Source organism: Hippopotamus amphibius, chromosome X (assembly GCF_030028045.1).
Source record: "Hippopotamus amphibius kiboko isolate mHipAmp2 chromosome X, mHipAmp2.hap2, whole genome shotgun sequence".
Lineage (NCBI taxonomy): Eukaryota > Metazoa > Chordata > Mammalia > Artiodactyla > Hippopotamidae > Hippopotamus > Hippopotamus amphibius.
The window spans coordinates 91,642,082-91,657,814 of NC_080203.1; the positions used below are offsets into that span (position 1 = coordinate 91,642,082).

The following is a 15,733-nucleotide window of genomic DNA, read 5'->3' on the forward strand; positions in this document are numbered from 1 at the left end:
GAAGCTGCTGCATAGCACAGGGAGATCAACTCGATGCTTTGTGATGACCTGGAGGGGTGGGATAGGGAGGGTGGGAGGGAGGCTCAAGAGGGAGAGGATATGGATATATATGTGTAAATACAGCTGATTCACTTTGCTGTACAGCGGAAACTGGCACAGCATTGTAAAGCAATTATACTCCAATAAAGATCTGAAAAAAAAATAAAAAATAAAGATCAAAGTTTTGCTGAAAGAAAAAATAAAGCTGTCATGTTATCTTTTTTCTAGCTGCTCATCTATTGTTTTATTATTTCTCTTTTTGAAACATTTTAAATTAAATGAGCACTTCACGATTCCGTTTATCTCCCATGTAGGCTTATTAGCCATAATTCTTTGGATAGATACGTTAGTGTTTATATTTCATGCTTCCTTAACGTATCGCAATCTACCTTCAAGTAATATTGTACCACTTCACATGTAGATTTAGCATGTTACATACTCTTATATTCCACCCCCCAGTTCTTGTGCTATTATTTTCCAAGAAGTGAGTTCCACATAACTTATATAACGTATAACTCCACAATGCATTGTTATGAATTTTTGCTTTACGTATCAATAACAAAATATTCTTAAATGTGAAAATTAATAGCTTATATCTACTTTCACATCTACCATTTACAGTGCTGATTTTCATTTGTGTAGACCATATCTCCATTTATAGTCATTTTTCTTGTGCCTGAAGGACATCCTGTAACATTTCTTGTAGGGCGAATCTACTGATGATTAATTATTTCAGCTTCAGTACGTATGAAAAACTTTTATTTCAACTTCATTTTTAAAAAGATATTCATTGAGCGTAAAATTCTGAGTGGACGTTTATTGTTTCACTATTTTAAAAATGGTATGCCACTTTCTTATGACTTGCATTATTCCTTATGAGAAGCGTCCTCAAATTCTTATCTTTGGTCCTCTTAATGATTCTATATTTTTCTGGTTTTATACTTGTCTAGGAATAAAGGTAAAACCCTGGGGAAGCCGATTGCAAAAATACCATGAATACACATCATGCATTAACTGTGCATAGCAACTTGGATACATATTAAAGCATAAGGGTCACTGAAAAAAATAAATGAAAAACCGGGGTGGAAACTTATACTTGCAGCCATGATAAGTTAACACGAATCTGATTTGCTCTGCCACATAAATACCTATAAACCCCCCAAATTATAGAGCTTTACGTCATGGCACCACCAGCCACATAGGACAGAGATCCCCAAGATAAAGGAAATTAACCAGGTGATCCCCTGGATTGCCCAATTCCACCCCTACCCCCCACCCCCAACTTCTTTCCTGGATAGAGTTTACAGGCTGCAGCACAGGGAGATTGAACACAGACAGAGCCCAATGAGTGAAAGAGACAGAGTTGAGAATTCCAAGAGGCCAATGTGACTAGAATATTCTGGGAGTGATGGAGGGGAGAGAGCTGCACAGAGAGGTAGCTCTGGAGAGCTGCGGAGGTTTCCCATCTGGGTGCAGTGTATGAGAAAAGGGCAGTGGTGGTAGTTGACTTTCGTTTTCTGGAGTGAGTAGTTTTGTGGATCATGGTGCCATTTACTGAGATTGTGAAGATGGGAGTTTCAAAAACAAGAGAGATGGGGGATGTGAGTGTGTGGGAGGGGTGGATATAACAATACCACAGTGAGACAGACTCACTGTGAGGAGCCCTTGAGACATCCAAGTGGAGATGTCAAGTAGACGAATGAATTTATGGATTTGGATCCCAAAGGTGAAGTCAAACTGGGGTTGTAGATTTCGCAGTTGTTAGCATATTAGCATATATAGTTATAAAGCATATAGCGTATAGAGGGGCTGGTATAAAAATGAATGCATTAAAAGTTCTCATCATAAAAAATTGTAACTATGTGTGATGATGGATGTTAACTGGACTTATTGTGGTGGTCATTTCACAGTATATACAAATATTGAATCATGATGTTTTACACCTGAAACTAATATAATGTTATATGCCAATTATATCTCAATTTAAAAAAAATAGAAAAAGAAAAAATAAGACTAAAATGCAAAATAAAGCGAATATAAAATTCCGCTACGGATTTTATGAAAAAGCACAGTTTCAAAATGAGAGGGGAACATAGCACTTGCTGTTGGCGTATAGCGGTTTCTCAAGGCTTTTGCTTCTAAGGTCTGGTCACGTCCCACAGAAACGTGTTACACAGGAAGGGCTGAGAGACACAAGCAGCTGACAGGGAAGGTTGCTATGCAACAGCTGAGGAAAGCCATCCAGCCAGTCAGAATTGATGTTGGTCACTGGAGAGTAAAAGCTCTGGTCCTAGCAATAGCTTCCATTCAGACACAGGGGTCCTGGAGAGGCTGATGTGAAAACGAATATAAAAGTCCACTATGTTTTTTGTAAAAATAAATAAATAAATAAATAAATTTAGAAAAACAGAGGTGCAACTTGAGATGGGAACATAGCATTTTCTCCAGTCGTTCTGGAAGTGCAGCAGCATGCGTGTCCTTGGGTAGGACCCCAGTTAAGTTCTCCTTTTGCTTCCCATTTTGCATATTGAGAAACCGGGCTCAGAGATGTCCAATGACCCGAGCGGGCTCACACAGCTAGCAACAGACTGGCCTGGCACTCCAGTGTCCCTGGAATTCGGAAGTCCAGCCCAGCTTCTATCCACAAGACCACAGCTGCCTCAGGCCCCAGCCACGGAAGGAACCAGGCCAAACATTTACTCTGAATCAGGCCTTGCCATGGCTCAGACACACAAGTGCCTGATTGTCCTGGCCGCTCCAGCGGGCACCAGGAAGGCCTCAGGGGCAGCGCGTTTGTGCCACTCACAGCGAAGGGGCCTGACAGTTGGAGCAGGGAGTAGACCCCCAGGTTCGCACACCTGGATGGACCTACATCCAGCAGGCAAGGGGTGGGCCTGGGGCCCCTACCTGTTCCCCCTGGGATGACCCAAGCATGAGCTTAGGTCTCAGAGAACAGAAACCTGGCTTGTTGGGACAGATGTTGACAGGGCAGGGGAGGTGGGGTGGATCTGCTGCTGGAACTGAAGAGCCGAGGGTGCCTCAGTCCCCGGGGCCAGTGCTAGTGGAACAAAGGATTTTGGAGTCAGGAAGACCGGAGCCCAAATTCTGCATCTTCAGCTTACTGGCTCTGTGGCCTTGTCTAGTTCGTGCAATGCGTCTGTCTGTGCCTCAGCTTCCTGATCTGTAAAATGGGGATCCTGACATCCACCTCCCAGGGCTGTTGTGAGAGGAAGATAATGCCCAGCACAGATTGGGCTGTGACACACAGGCTGCATGAAGAGTGGCTGGGGAAGCAGATGTTCCCAGTGTGCCTGGGGGCCCTAGAGGTGGATAGTGGAGGGGAACACAAAGGGAACTGGTGTCCTCTCTCGCCATTCCCATTTCTCTTGTTGCATGTAGTTACAGACTGGGCAAGAGACCTCTGTTCTGGTGACCTAGGGGTCATGCTGGGGAAGCAGGGCTCAGTGTATTCCAGACCACGCTGGAGGAGCTTAGAGGCAAGGGGGAGGGCAGGGCTGAGAAGCATTGTGCAGAAGTGGGGGGACTGAGGGTATACGATGGATGGATTGGAACCGCAATACAGGGTGTGCGTGCCCGCGCCTGCGATCGGGGACGTGGGGGCGGAGCGGGGGAACGGTGAGGGGAATCTGGCGGGAAGGAGAAAACGCCCCCCCCCCCCCCGCCCACCCACGGGCGGAATCGCATGCGCACAGGGACCTGGTGGAAAAGGCTTTTGTTGGGAAAGCGGGCCGGCTGGAGGGGTCCGCGCATGCGCAGGCTGCCCAGTCGCGGGGGGTGCGCGGAGAAAAGGGGCGGGGTGGTCGGAGCTGCTGTGCTGGCAGCAGTAGGCGAGGGCGCGGCTGCGGGGTTCCTGGTGCTGAGGACGGACGCCATTGGAGCCCCAGGGAAGGTAAGGATCCAGCCCCAGGCAGGACCGGGAGAGGGCGAGTGGAACCCGGTACGCTGTGCCCTCCCCATCCCAACCCCCCGCCGCTGGGTCTGAACAAAGCCCAAGCACGCAGAACCTGAACCCCATTAGACCCGCGGTCTAGATAGGAGCCGCCCCCCACCACCGCCACCAGACGCAGGCTCCCCGAGTCGAGCCCTACTTACACCGGAGCCCACCATCCGAACCCCTTTAACAGATCCGTGTGCTCCGTGCTGAGCTTCCTTAGAGCGGCGGCCCCACCCCCACCCCAACCACTCTGAGATCAATCCAGTCGAACTGACCGCTTTGCCCCCTTCCCGGAGTTGCAGTCGTGGCCTTTGAGACCTCCAGCGCTCCAGCTCGAGCCTCACCTAGTCCGAGGACCCCCACCCCATCCACCTTGAGCGCTCCTATATGAGCCCAACCTAGACCTGAATCAGCTGAGTCCCCCACTGGGACTTAGTCAGAGGGTCCCTGGGATTCATTTTCCCAGAGCTTCTGGCGGTCCCCGTTGTCTGAGCCCTCTCATGTCATCTCCTGCCCACCATCCTGGCCCCCTGCTCCAGCCGTTAAATTCAGGCTCTTTATTTCCCCCTCTCTCAACGCATCTCCTATGGGACTCTTTGGACCCGAGCCCGCCAGTCCATCCCCTGTTCAAATCCAGCCGCTGGGCTGGGGAGCCTGCCTGTCCTAAATTTCCCTTTCAGTGCAGGGTCTCCTCCGACCTCCTCTATCCTTCTCCTAGGGCTCTGTCTCTGAGAGAATCTACCCCAGCAGCCCTCACTCCCCCCCTCCATACTGCCTGGTAACCTGATGATTGCAGCCCCCCACCTCCCGAGAGATCCCACCTCCTGCTGGATCCCGCCCCCTCCCCCTGAAGAGGCCTCCCCGTCCCACTCAGGCTGAGCTGTCTTCTCCTTGGGACCCCCCAGCATGGCTGAGGGAAGCTACCACAAAGAATCAGAAGGGTACAACGTTGAAGACATGGACGAGGGTAGTGATGAAGTCGGGGAGGAAGACATGGTTGAAGGCAACGACTATGAAGAATTTGGTGCTTTTGGAGGCTACGGAGCCCTCACCAGCTTTGACATCCGTATCCTCAGAGCCTTTGGGAGCTTGGGTCCAGGCTTTCGCATCTTAGCGGTGAGGCCCCTTGTCGGCCACCTGCTAGCCCTGGGCCTTCTCTCCTGTGACGTCAGGGAGGATGGGAGGAGGGGGTAGATGAAGGCTGGAGTTGAATGGGGAAGGACTGCCCAGCTTCCCCAAACCTCCCCTGTGCTGCTGGGAGCAGGGGGGTTTGGGAGGGCCTGGGGGCTGGTCAGGGGCTGGCCAGCACAGGCCGAGTGTGTAGAGCTGTCTGCCTTCCCCTCCCCTCCCTGGTCTTGCAGAATGAGCCCTGGGAACTGGAAAACCCTATGCTGGCCAGGACTCTGCTGGAGGCATTTCGCATGGATCCAGAAACACTTGCCAATGAGACGGCTGCCCGTGCTGCCAACGTAGCCCGGGCCGCCTCCTCTAACCAAGCTGCTCGGGCCACTGCCACTGCTGCCCGTGCCACCTACAATCAGGTGGTCGCTAACCACTCAGTGGCCGCAGACCAGGCCTCAGGAGGCGATACCCAGCCCATGACATCCGCTGCTGAGGCTCAGGCAGCCACCCCCGAGACAAGCCTGGCTTCTCCGCACAGCTCCCAGATGCTAGTCAACAGCGAGATGGCCACCCCTGGGGCTCCGGCAAGGTCCACACAGCCCCAGACATCCTCGCAGGCCCAGGAGGCTGCTGCCGAGGGCCCTAGTACGACCTGTGCTTTCTCCCAGGCCCCGCGTGCCAGTGAGATGGATGCCACCCGGCCCAAGACAGCCTTCCTGGGTCAGAACGATGTCTTTGATTTCACCCAGCCGGCAGGTGTGAGTGGCATGGCCTTCCCACGCCCCAAGAGACCTGCCCCGGCCCAAGAGGCTGCCACAGAGGGCCCCAGTGCTGCCTCTGGGGGGCTCCAGACAGCCTCTGCTGGGGAGGGGGCAGCTACCCGGCCCAAGACGACCAAGTCTGGGAAGGCTCTCGCCAAGACTCGGTGGGTGGAGCCTCAGAATGTTGTGGCAGCAGCTGCCGCCAAGGCCAAGATGGCCACGAGCATCCCGGAGCCTGAGGGTGCAGCTGCCACCTCTCAGCAGAGTGCGGAGCCCTGGGCCAGGATGGGAGGCAAGAGGACAAAGAAGGTGAGACCTCCCTGATGTCTCCAGTCCCCCTTGCTCCCCTGCTTTCTCTGCCCTCTCCTCTCTCTGCCTCCTCTTCTCCGCCTCCTCCCCTCCCTTCCCCGCATCCTTTTCCCTCCCCTCTTCTTCCCTCCCCTCTTCTCTCAGCTTGTGCATGTTTCTCCATGGCAAGTTTACGCGCATGTTTTTACTCCACATAGTCCCTACCCTCAGGCCTGGAGGGAGAAGCGGTTGGCTCAGTGCCTGGCACTTAGTAAGCACTCGGCACGTGTCATCCGCTGTTCCTACTACCCTTGTTTCCAAGTACCTGCTCTGGTTAAGATGTGTGCCAGGTGCTTTTGCACGGGTAGCCTGGTAGCCCTGAGTCTCTCCTCTGTCTAATGGTACAGTCCAAGCACCTGGATGACGAATATGAGAGCAGCGAGGAGGAGAGAGAGCCTCCTACGGTCCCACCGACCTGGAGGGCATCGCAGCCCCCACTGACGACTGTTCGGCCTCAGATGGCCCCTCGGCCCCCCATGGCCCTGAGGTCCCAGGTACCCTCAAGGCACGTACTGTGCTTGCCACCCCGCAATGTGACCCTTCTGCAGGAGAGGGTAAGAAGCCTGCCCTTCCCCCATCTCCCTCCTCTCCTCCCTTGAGGGCCAGTTCTTTGAGGTCACCCACGCCTTGATCTCCTGGTGTGCTCTTCCTTCTCCAGGCAAATAAGTTGGTGAAATATCTGATGATTAAAGACTACAAGAAGATCCCCATCAGGCGCTCAGGTGGGCAACATGTGGCCCCTCCCTGAGCTCTGCTCTTTCCCCCTCCCACAACCCTACCCTGTGGGCCTCCCGTCAGATGCCCCCACACACATATCAGGCCTGGCTGATGGCTCCATCTGCACGGTGTGGGGTCCTGAGTGTGCTCCCCTCAGCAGGGCTGACGGAAAGGCTGCAGCTCTGTGGCCCCTGCTCAGCCCTGGTGCTTTGCCCACCCCTCCCCTCCTGCAGACATGCTAAAGGATGTCATCCGAGAATACGACGAACATTTCCCTGAGATCATTGAACGAGCAACGTACACTCTGGAAAAGGTGGGTGTGGGGCAGTGGCGGGTGGGGGGGCAGCTCTGTGGGGCAGGAGCAGCAGGGAACCCTTGCTCCCTGCATCCCCTCCAGGCCCAAGGGCAGGGACGCTGTGCCCTGGAAGGAAGGCCTCCCTGGCCTCTCCACCTGAGAGCTTCTTCTGTGTGCCTCCTTCCCTCCTTCCTGCCCCTCGTGCTCTCTGAGTGTCTGTGGTCTCCTGAGGTGGACCCCATTGTCTCAGCTAGTGTCAGTGCTCCCGCAGGGCTCTTCCTCCGCGGCCTCCCTTCCTCCTCCCCCAGGGCTTGGGGCTCCCCGCCAAGGAAAAGTTCCAACAGGGAATTGAGTGACTGCCTGCAGGACACCCAGCATGGATGTTTGATCTGACATTCTGTTTTCTGCCCCGTGTAGAAGTTCGGCATCCACCTGAAGGAAATCGACAAGGAAGAACACCTCTACATTCTTGTCTGCACACGGGATTCGTCAGCCCGCCTCCTGGGAAAGTGAGAAAGCGCAGGAGAGTGGTGGCCTTCCTCGGTGGTGCCTCCTGCCTCCTCTCAGAGAAACGGGAAAGTGGGGTTGGGGGGCAGCTAGCACGACTCCCACCCAGAGTTAACAGTGCTGGGCAGTTAAGGGCTGGTAGGGGCAGTATCGTGGGGTGAGGCTTTGCTGCTCTCCGGGTTTCACCCCTGCCCACCCGTCGCCATGCCCATCTTCGTAGGAAAGCAGGTGTGTTGCTTGCCTCTCCCTGCTAAGGTCCTGGCCAGGGCTTGGCACTCTGGGCCTCGGGAGGGGTGAGAGCGGTGGTGCTCCAGTGGAGTTGTGCTCCCGACGCAGTGCACAAAGGGCAGGGAAGGTCTGGATGTGCCTCTGGACCCAGGGCTGCCAAGCGTTTGCTCCCTGCCTCACCCCATCCTCGGCAGAACCCTGGGAGGAGGTGTGAGCATCCACATTTGATGGATGAAGGGACTCAGTCTCAGGCCGAGGAATGAATTGTCCTGACCAGGTATAGCAAGCCTCACAGAGGGGGAGGAACTGCCCTGTAGCCCAGCAATCTGGGAGAGGCTAGTTGGGCGAGCTGGCTGTGGTGCCCTGGGCAAGTGGCTGCTGGACAGGATCCCTCTTTCTACACCTCCAGGACCAAGGACACTCCCAGGCTGAGCCTCCTCTTGGTGATTCTGGGCGTCATCTTCATGAACGGCAACCGTGCCAGCGAGGGTGAGTGGCTGGACCTGCAGCTGGGGGGTTGCCCACCGTCTCACCTCCGTGTGCTTAACTCTCGTTACCTCATCTCCCCTTGCAGCTGTCCTCTGGGAGGCACTACGCAAGATGGGACTGCGCCCCGGGTATGATTGGGGTCTCTCGGCTCCCGCTCCTCAGTGTGTCCTTGGGCACAAGAGGCCCCAGGATTGCAGCAGCCTAGTGGGCTCTGTGGGGTGTGGCGTCCTGGACTAGGTAGAGCGCAGAGGGTCCCACCAGGGTGCGTGGGGAAACGGTCCTGAACTCTGAGCCGCGCCCCCTCCGCTCCGTGTGCCCTCTCTATTCCCAGATGAGAGCTAAGAGAAACCATCAGACCTGGGGGCTCCGTCAAACCCCTCCCTGGGGCATCGCTGACAAGTGGCCATCTGGCCTCTGCTGCCGGCCTGGGCGTCCATGGGGACCGCCCCCCCCCCCCAGGGCTGGGAAGCTCTCAGTCCTGCTGGGAGCGCTCCTGCCCACCCCGGGCACTGCCACCGTCTCTAGTCGTGCGTTCCTTTCCTTGCACTCAGGGTGAGGCACCCATTCCTGGGCGATCTGAGGAAACTCATTACAGAGGACTTTGTGAAGCAGAAGTGAGTATCGACAGTTCACTTTGCCTCCCACTCAGGCCTTCCTCGTGTGCTGCTCTAGCTGAGGAAGCCATTCCCCAGCCCATGTCTTAACACCAGAGGGATGGGTGTCTGGCGTGAGCGTGGGGTGGGGGTATGTGAGTGTTGTGGGGAGGACAGTTCCAAGGAGGCTTGGGGAAAGGGAGCACGTGCTGACTGTGAACACTGGGTGGGGTGGTACAGCCCCCATCTCGTTCAGCACCCGCCCTCTAGGCCGTGTCCCCGGCTTTACATCTCAGGAGGCTGGGGCTCAGAGAGTGGAAGCCTGAGCATGGCCCTGGCTGGGATAAGGCCTGTTTGGGCCTGGAGCCCAGCCCTGCTGACTTTCTAGCCCAGGCCCACCCCATCCTCAGTGCTTGGAGATCTCGTGTGCCCTCACACAGGCCCGTGTGCATGTTCACCACCCCCCCAGCCCCGCCACATACACACATACAGATGGTCAAGAGTATGCATGGAGTCCACTGCTCTCGGTTGACTGTTTCTTCCCTTACAGTCATTTTCTGGGGTCGACTGCCCCAGGGTTCAGCCAGGCCATGGATGAGCCCCGTGGTGGGGTGTGCTCAGACCAGGGGGCCTGAAGAAATGACTCCTCTGTTTGCAACACACCCAACAGGAATCTGGGTTATTGTGACAAGGGGCACCAAACTCGTGGCCTTCCTATGAACAAATACTCTACACATGCCCCCTGCACCTCCACACAGCTGCTGGGCAGGACCAATGGCGTAAGGGTGTGAGCACCTCAGTTTCAGAGGCACAAACCCTGGGAGCAAGCATGGGAGCGAGGCAAGGACTGCAGGGCCAGGGCAGGCCTCCTGCAGCAGCTGAGCTGCAGCCTCGGGGCTGGGAAGGGGCCACCTGGGAGCCACTGGTGCAGCAACAGGTCTGCCTGGCTGGAAGCAGAAGTTTATTTTCCTCTCTCACGCAGGTACCTGGAATACAAGAAGATCCCCAACAGCAGCCCACCCGAGTATGAGTTCCTCTGGGGCCTCCGCGCCCGCCACGAGACCAGCAAGATGAGGGTGCTGAGATTCATCGCCCAGGTAAGGCAGAGCCTCTGTTCTGGCTGGAGCTTCCCATACCTTGTTTGTTCGCTGAGGCCCAGAAAGGTTCCTAAGTCACTGACACAAGTTCACAGACGTAGTGAGTGGATGGGGCGAAATCTCAGGCCTGGCACAGAATAACGGGAGCCCGATTCCAGTTGTGTGTGTTCTTATCCTGATTTCACAACGTGCTCAGGAGGGTGTATGGCAGGAAGCAGGTGCTGAGCGAGGTGGGGTAGCTGTTCCGACGGCTGCTGTTCTCCCATCGCAGTATCAGAACCGAGACCCCCGGGAATGGAGGGCTCATTTCTTGGAGGCTGTGGATGATGCTTTCAAGACGATGGATGTGGATATGGCTGAGGAACATGCCAGGGCCCAGATGAGGGCCCAGATGAACATCGGGGAGGAAGCTCTGATTGGACGGTGGAGCTGGGACGACATACAGGTCGAACTCCTGACCTGGGATGAGGACGGAGACTTTGGCGACGCCTGGTCCAGGATCCCCTTCGCTTTCTGGGCCAGATACCATCAGTACATTCTGAATAGCAACCGTGCCAACAGGAGAGGCACCTGGAGGGCTGGCGTCAGCAGCGGCACCAGTGGTGCGGCCAGCACCAGCATGCTCGATGGCCCCAGCACCAGCTCCACCATCCGGACCAGAAACGCCGCCAGAACCAGTGCCAGCTTCTTCTCCTGGATTCAGTAAGATTGGAGGTCATTACGTGAGACTCCGAAGGATGGGGTGTGGAGGGGCTGGGAGGAGTCAGGGGGAGGCCTGGGGAGTCGTGGGGGAACGAGGAAAGCCTGACAAGACACTTGGTTTGTCCTTCCTATCCCTCGTGGGTCACGTGTATTGACACTTGTGTTCTGGCTTTTGTGTCTCCCGGTTCCAGGCAGCGCTGAGGAGCTGCAGCAGTCCCCCGCCAAGCCAGAGTGCCTCCTCTGCCCCCTCCCCGACAGAGCACTCTAGGCAGCTTCTCCCCATCCCCGGAAGATGGCATGCAAGATGACGCGCTCTCTGCCCTTCCTGCTTTCGTTGTGTGCTTTTGTCGTGCTGTCGTGTTTTGGGTATCAGTGTTACATTAAAGTTGCAAAATCAGTCGGACGTTTCCTCCTTTTCCTGGGCAGGTGTGGCTCTGACTGGCCCATGGTCAGGCCCTCTGGGACAGGCGGGGGCCGCCTCTGCCTAAAAGGCAGGCGGGTGTGGGTGGGCCGGGCGCTGGGAGGGGCAGAGATGCCAGCTGAGTGTGGAGACCAAGAGTTTCCAGGGGCTTCAGTCCACACAGTTTCATGATTTCCTGCGCTGTGTGGCCCCGCTTAAATGCCAGTGGGGGTCCACAGGAGAAGGGGTGGGGTGGAGGACTGTGAGCTGGTGCCACTGTCCCTCCCACCAAGGGACAGGGTCCACAGACATCCCCCAGGACCCACCTCTGCCCCATCTCTGGAGTCGCTGTCCTGGAATCCTTCCCTCATCATCCACCCAATTTCAAGACCTCAGCTCTCAGACCGAGTTTTAAGGACAATGAGGTAGGCCTCACAGTGACGTTCTCACCCCTCCAGCAGGTAGAAGGAGGAGCCATTATTGCCGCGAGAGCCGATTTAATGAAAGAAAGCTGCAGGCAGACCTGGGCAGCCCATTGCCTGTGACCATGACCCGAGGCCCTTTGGGAGGCTCCAGGGCTCTTCTCCATGGAAGCAGGGCTCTCCCAGTGAGGCCAAGGCCAGCCTAGGTCCCTGTGTTTTCAAGGGCTGTGTGATCCCTGCGGGAGCTGAGGCTAGAACTTTAATTCCTCGGGTGGACGACAGTGAGGGCAGAGACACTTTGGATCCCTGGGAAGGACTGTAGCACGAAGGGGCAATCTGGGGCTTTTCTGGCTCCCCCAGTGATGTCCGCAGCTTGGACGACGAGGCTCCGGGCTGAGAGGGAGGAGAGAGTAGCTTAAGGACCCTGGCCTGCCCACCCCACCGCCCCCACCCCGCCGCTTGCCTCTTTGCCCCAAGAAGGGGTTCCACCCTCTCAGCCAGACCTGGATCCTGACCCGGACCCAGCTACATCATTTGCCAGGCCCAGTGGAAAACAAAAACGCTGGTCACCTTGCTCAAAAATGATGAACAAGTCCAAGAGAGCAGCAGCAGAGCACTCAACCACTAGTGCAGCCCTGCTGAGGGACGGCCTGGGCCGCACCCCCAGGAAGCAGGCTCTGTATGGACCCCTCCCCTAAAGACAGGCTTCACGCAGGTTTCTGCCTTATTTGTTGGTGGCTTGATTTCTGCCTCCCTGGCTGCTGGGTTGATGCTTGGCCCCGTGGACACTTTGTGATTCTGACAAAGATTCAGTCCCCTTCAGGGTGCAGGTTTCCAGGTTGATGGTCCGGGACTTGGGAACCCAGCCCTGGCATGATGAATGACACTGGAATGTTTCTGGCTCCCTCGCCCTGGGACCTCCAGGACCCTGCTATGCATGCAGTAGGCACCTGCCTTCTCACGGACAAGGGTGGGGCGCTCACCACAAGCCACAGGTATGAGCTGGAGCACTGTGGGCAGAGGGCACCTGAGATAAGGCAGCTCATCTGGAAAGAAGGAGAGGGCAGCCCTCAGAGACAGGGTGCTGGGGAAGGCACCACCTCCCTGGGCCTCCAGGCTTGCAGCACTCTCCCTTTCCACCCCTTCCCCATGGTGGTCTTCACCTGGGCCCTGCTCCCCCACACTCTGCAGGGGGCAGTGCTGAGAGCAGGGTGGGGAGGGAGGAAGAGAGCAGAGAGGCGGCCTCAGGAACAGGGAGGAAAGAGGGCCCTGGGGATGGCAGACAGGCCCTGGGTCCCCCAGAAGCCGAGGATGGTCACCTCAGAGGCGGCCGACCTCCTCACCCACAGGGCAACCATGAGACCAAGGCAGGCCTCCCTCCCGCCCCAGCCACAGCCCTTCCATGGGCTCCCCCACCACAAAGGCCCACAGTAGGTCTCAGCAAGTGTTTTCTGAGGCCCTGCTGTGTGCCGGGGCCTTGGCTGAGGTGTGCATGCACCTTGGCAGCTCCCGCAGCTTTCTCCCCAACACAGGCCTGTGCCCTCTGACTCCTGGGACACTTGTTGACGGCCAAGCATTCACCGATTCACTTGTTTCCAGTTACTGACGATTACGTATACAGTTGTTCTGAATATTCACATGCAATTGCTCACACGGCCTTGATGTCATTCACCAGGCAGCCCTGATAGGATGGGATGATCAGGCCCACTCCATGGGTGAGGACACTGAGGCTCTGAGAGGGAAGACACTTGCCCTAAGCCCCACAGCCAGGAAGTGGCAGTGCTGGGACTGGAGCCCAGGGCACTTTGAGGCTACATGTGTGCTCTGCCCACTGCAGCCCGCTGCCACTGCCCTCGAGGGACTCACAGTGTCGTGGGGTGACACCCCCGCCTCTCATTCCTCTCTGCAGACACCCACCCTCCTGACCACCCAGGCAACCCATACAGCTCCCCATCTCTCTTCCCTGAGCCAGAACCCCACCCTTCATGGCCTCCCTGCCTCCGAGGTTCATCCTGGGCTTTTGAGGCCTGCCACTGCCTACCCAGCCTCCCGACACATCCTCACTCCTGTGTCCTGGAGAGGCCAACGCTTCGGCATCCTCGTCAGAAATGGACTCACACCTGAGGGTGACACAACAGTCCCTTTCCAGGCCAGCTGCCCTAGTATGGGGTTCAGCAAATACATGCAATTTATTTTGAAACGGTTGACCCTTCCGCGGGTTACAAAGTTCAATAAGTGAAATGTGGTGTACACACCCAAAGACCACATGAAAGAAGAAAATTAAAAAGACTGTGGATACTAAGAGTTGATGGGGTTGTGGAGCAAGCGAACTCCCCTACAGTGTCCATAGACGTCTTCATTTGTAGGAGGCCTCTGGAAACCAGGAGGGATTAGAGCATGTGGCTACTTCAGGCAGCCTGGATGGAGGAGGCAACAGAGGTCAAGTCTAGGCGAAAGTGAGCCTTCTGAAAGCAGGGAGGGAAGAGGTGGGAAGATGTAGCTTCACTATGAGCAGCGCACTGCTTTTAGCCAGGAATCTGAGAGAGCTGAGAGCCAGATAATCATGTGCCTTTCGGGAAGGCAGCAGCTACAAATTATCTTTAGCTTGTCTCTGGAGCTCTCGAGGACACTGAGGGGTCCCGGCACCCGGAATCGGAATTGGGACACAGAGGAGGAGCCTTAGGATCAGGCCACCTCACACATCTCCTCCTCTTGCTTCCTTCCCCAGCGGGGGGCGGTGGGGGGGGAGGCATGGGAGGGCTGGGAAGGGCCCCAGGCACAAGGTTCCAACGCAGGAGGGACAAGGGCAAGGGCAAGAATCAATGCAGAAGGGTGTTCCCAGGAAATGGTGTCCAACCTCAGCTGTAGTTTCACATTCTTGTCCCAAGCACACTTTGCTCTTCTGCGTGTGGGCGGGTTTTGGAGGACTGCAGAGGCTGGCAAGAGTCCCCTGCTTGCTGCCCACAAGGAGAACATTGCAATGACTGATAAAGCCCTGAAGATTTTCATTATCAGAGGTCATCGTTTTGGGTGTTGCTCATTTGCAAACTGAGTTCCTCCCAATTAAATTAACAGTCAAGGCTTCTCTTTATCAGTTGTACTCAGGCCAATAAAAATGTGTCCATTTAAGTGTACAGTTCCATGCACTTTGACAAATGCTACCGTCCATGTAACTACCACCTCAGTCAAGAAAGAGAACATTTCCATCACCTGATAAAGTTCCCTTATACCCCATCCCAGTGAATCCCTACCATCCACATCCAGCCTTAGGCAACCACTGATCTCCTCTCTATATTGCTTATAGGTTAGATATGCTCTTTACTAGAGCCTGATATACACATAAATATGCAATATGTAATCTCTTGTGTCTGCCTTTTTTTCCCCTCTGCTTCAATGCTTTGGAAATTCATCCATGCTGTGGCACAAATCAGTAGACTAAAGTAAAATTGTTCCAATTCACAAGCCGATTGTCTCTGTTGAAATCACGCAGATATACCCAAATCTCCTAGAACTACTAAGTGAATTTACCTAGATTGCAAGATACAAGATTACAGCACAAAATCAATCATATTTCTATATAGTAGCAAAGAAGCGTTGGAAAATGAAACTTGAGAGAGTGATACCTGGGCTTCCCTGGTGGTGCAGTGGTTGGGAATCCACCTGCCAATGCAGAAGACACAGGTTCGAGCCCTGGGACGGGAAGATCCCACATGCTGCGAAGCACCTAAGCCCCTGCGCCACAACTACTGAGCCTGTGCTCTAGAGCCCACAAGCCACAACTATTGAGCCCACGTGCCACAATTCCCGAAGCCCATGCGCCTGGAGCTCGTGCTCCACAACAAAAGAAGCCACCGCTACACCACAACAAAGAGTAGCCCCCACTCACCGCAACTAGAGAAAGCCCATGCACAGCACAGCAACAAAGACCCAACGCAGCCATTAAGTTAATTAATTAATTAATTAATTGAAAAGGGAGAGAGAGAGTGATACCACGTACCACTCATAAATAAGGGCGATTCTTAGTTGTGAATCTAACAAATGACACATGGTATTTTCAT

At 55.3% G+C, this 15,733-nt stretch overlaps 2 protein-coding genes and 1 non-coding gene across 6 annotated transcripts in view; 2 read left to right on the forward strand and 1 right to left on the reverse strand.

Annotated features, from left to right (window-relative positions):
• Positions 1–5,667, reverse strand: part of LOC130842312 (melanoma-associated antigen D4) — a 129,501-nt gene extending 123,834 nt beyond the window's left edge. Inside the window, exon 1 of the mRNA XM_057718953.1 lies at positions 5,625–5,667. The gene's annotated coding sequence lies outside the window, so the exon portion shown is untranslated. The remainder of the gene's footprint in view (positions 1–5,624) is intronic.
• The window catches only part of LOC130842311 (melanoma-associated antigen D4), a 129,501-nt gene extending 118,251 nt beyond the window's left edge, over positions 1–11,250 (forward strand). The window contains exons 1-13 of one of the 4 annotated variants that reach the window (XM_057718946.1): positions 3,851–3,949; positions 4,900–5,110; positions 5,356–6,186; positions 6,573–6,779; positions 6,884–6,947; positions 7,176–7,255; positions 7,655–7,746; positions 8,382–8,461; positions 8,547–8,589; positions 9,013–9,075; positions 10,037–10,151; positions 10,423–10,865; positions 11,045–11,250. In XM_057718946.1, coding sequence (XP_057574929.1) covers positions 4,901–5,110; positions 5,356–6,186; positions 6,573–6,779; positions 6,884–6,947; positions 7,176–7,255; positions 7,655–7,746; positions 8,382–8,461; positions 8,547–8,589; positions 9,013–9,075; positions 10,037–10,151; positions 10,423–10,857 — 2,220 coding nt within the window. In that variant the 5' untranslated portion in view covers positions 3,851–3,949; position 4,900 and the 3' untranslated portion in view covers positions 10,858–10,865; positions 11,045–11,250. Of the gene's footprint in view, positions 1–3,850; positions 3,950–4,868; positions 5,111–5,355; positions 6,187–6,572; positions 6,780–6,883; positions 6,948–7,175; positions 7,256–7,654; positions 7,747–8,381; positions 8,462–8,546; positions 8,590–9,012; positions 9,076–10,036; positions 10,152–10,422; positions 10,866–11,044 lie in introns of those variants that run through there. The other 3 variants (XM_057718945.1, XM_057718947.1, XM_057718948.1) reach the window with 3 other exon arrangements.
• Positions 9,663–9,791, forward strand: LOC130842800 (small nucleolar RNA SNORA11). Its single transcript, XR_009050577.1, has one exon. It is a non-coding gene; the product is annotated as a small nucleolar RNA SNORA11 (small nucleolar RNA).
• Positions 11,251–15,733: the final 4,483 nt, after the last annotated feature.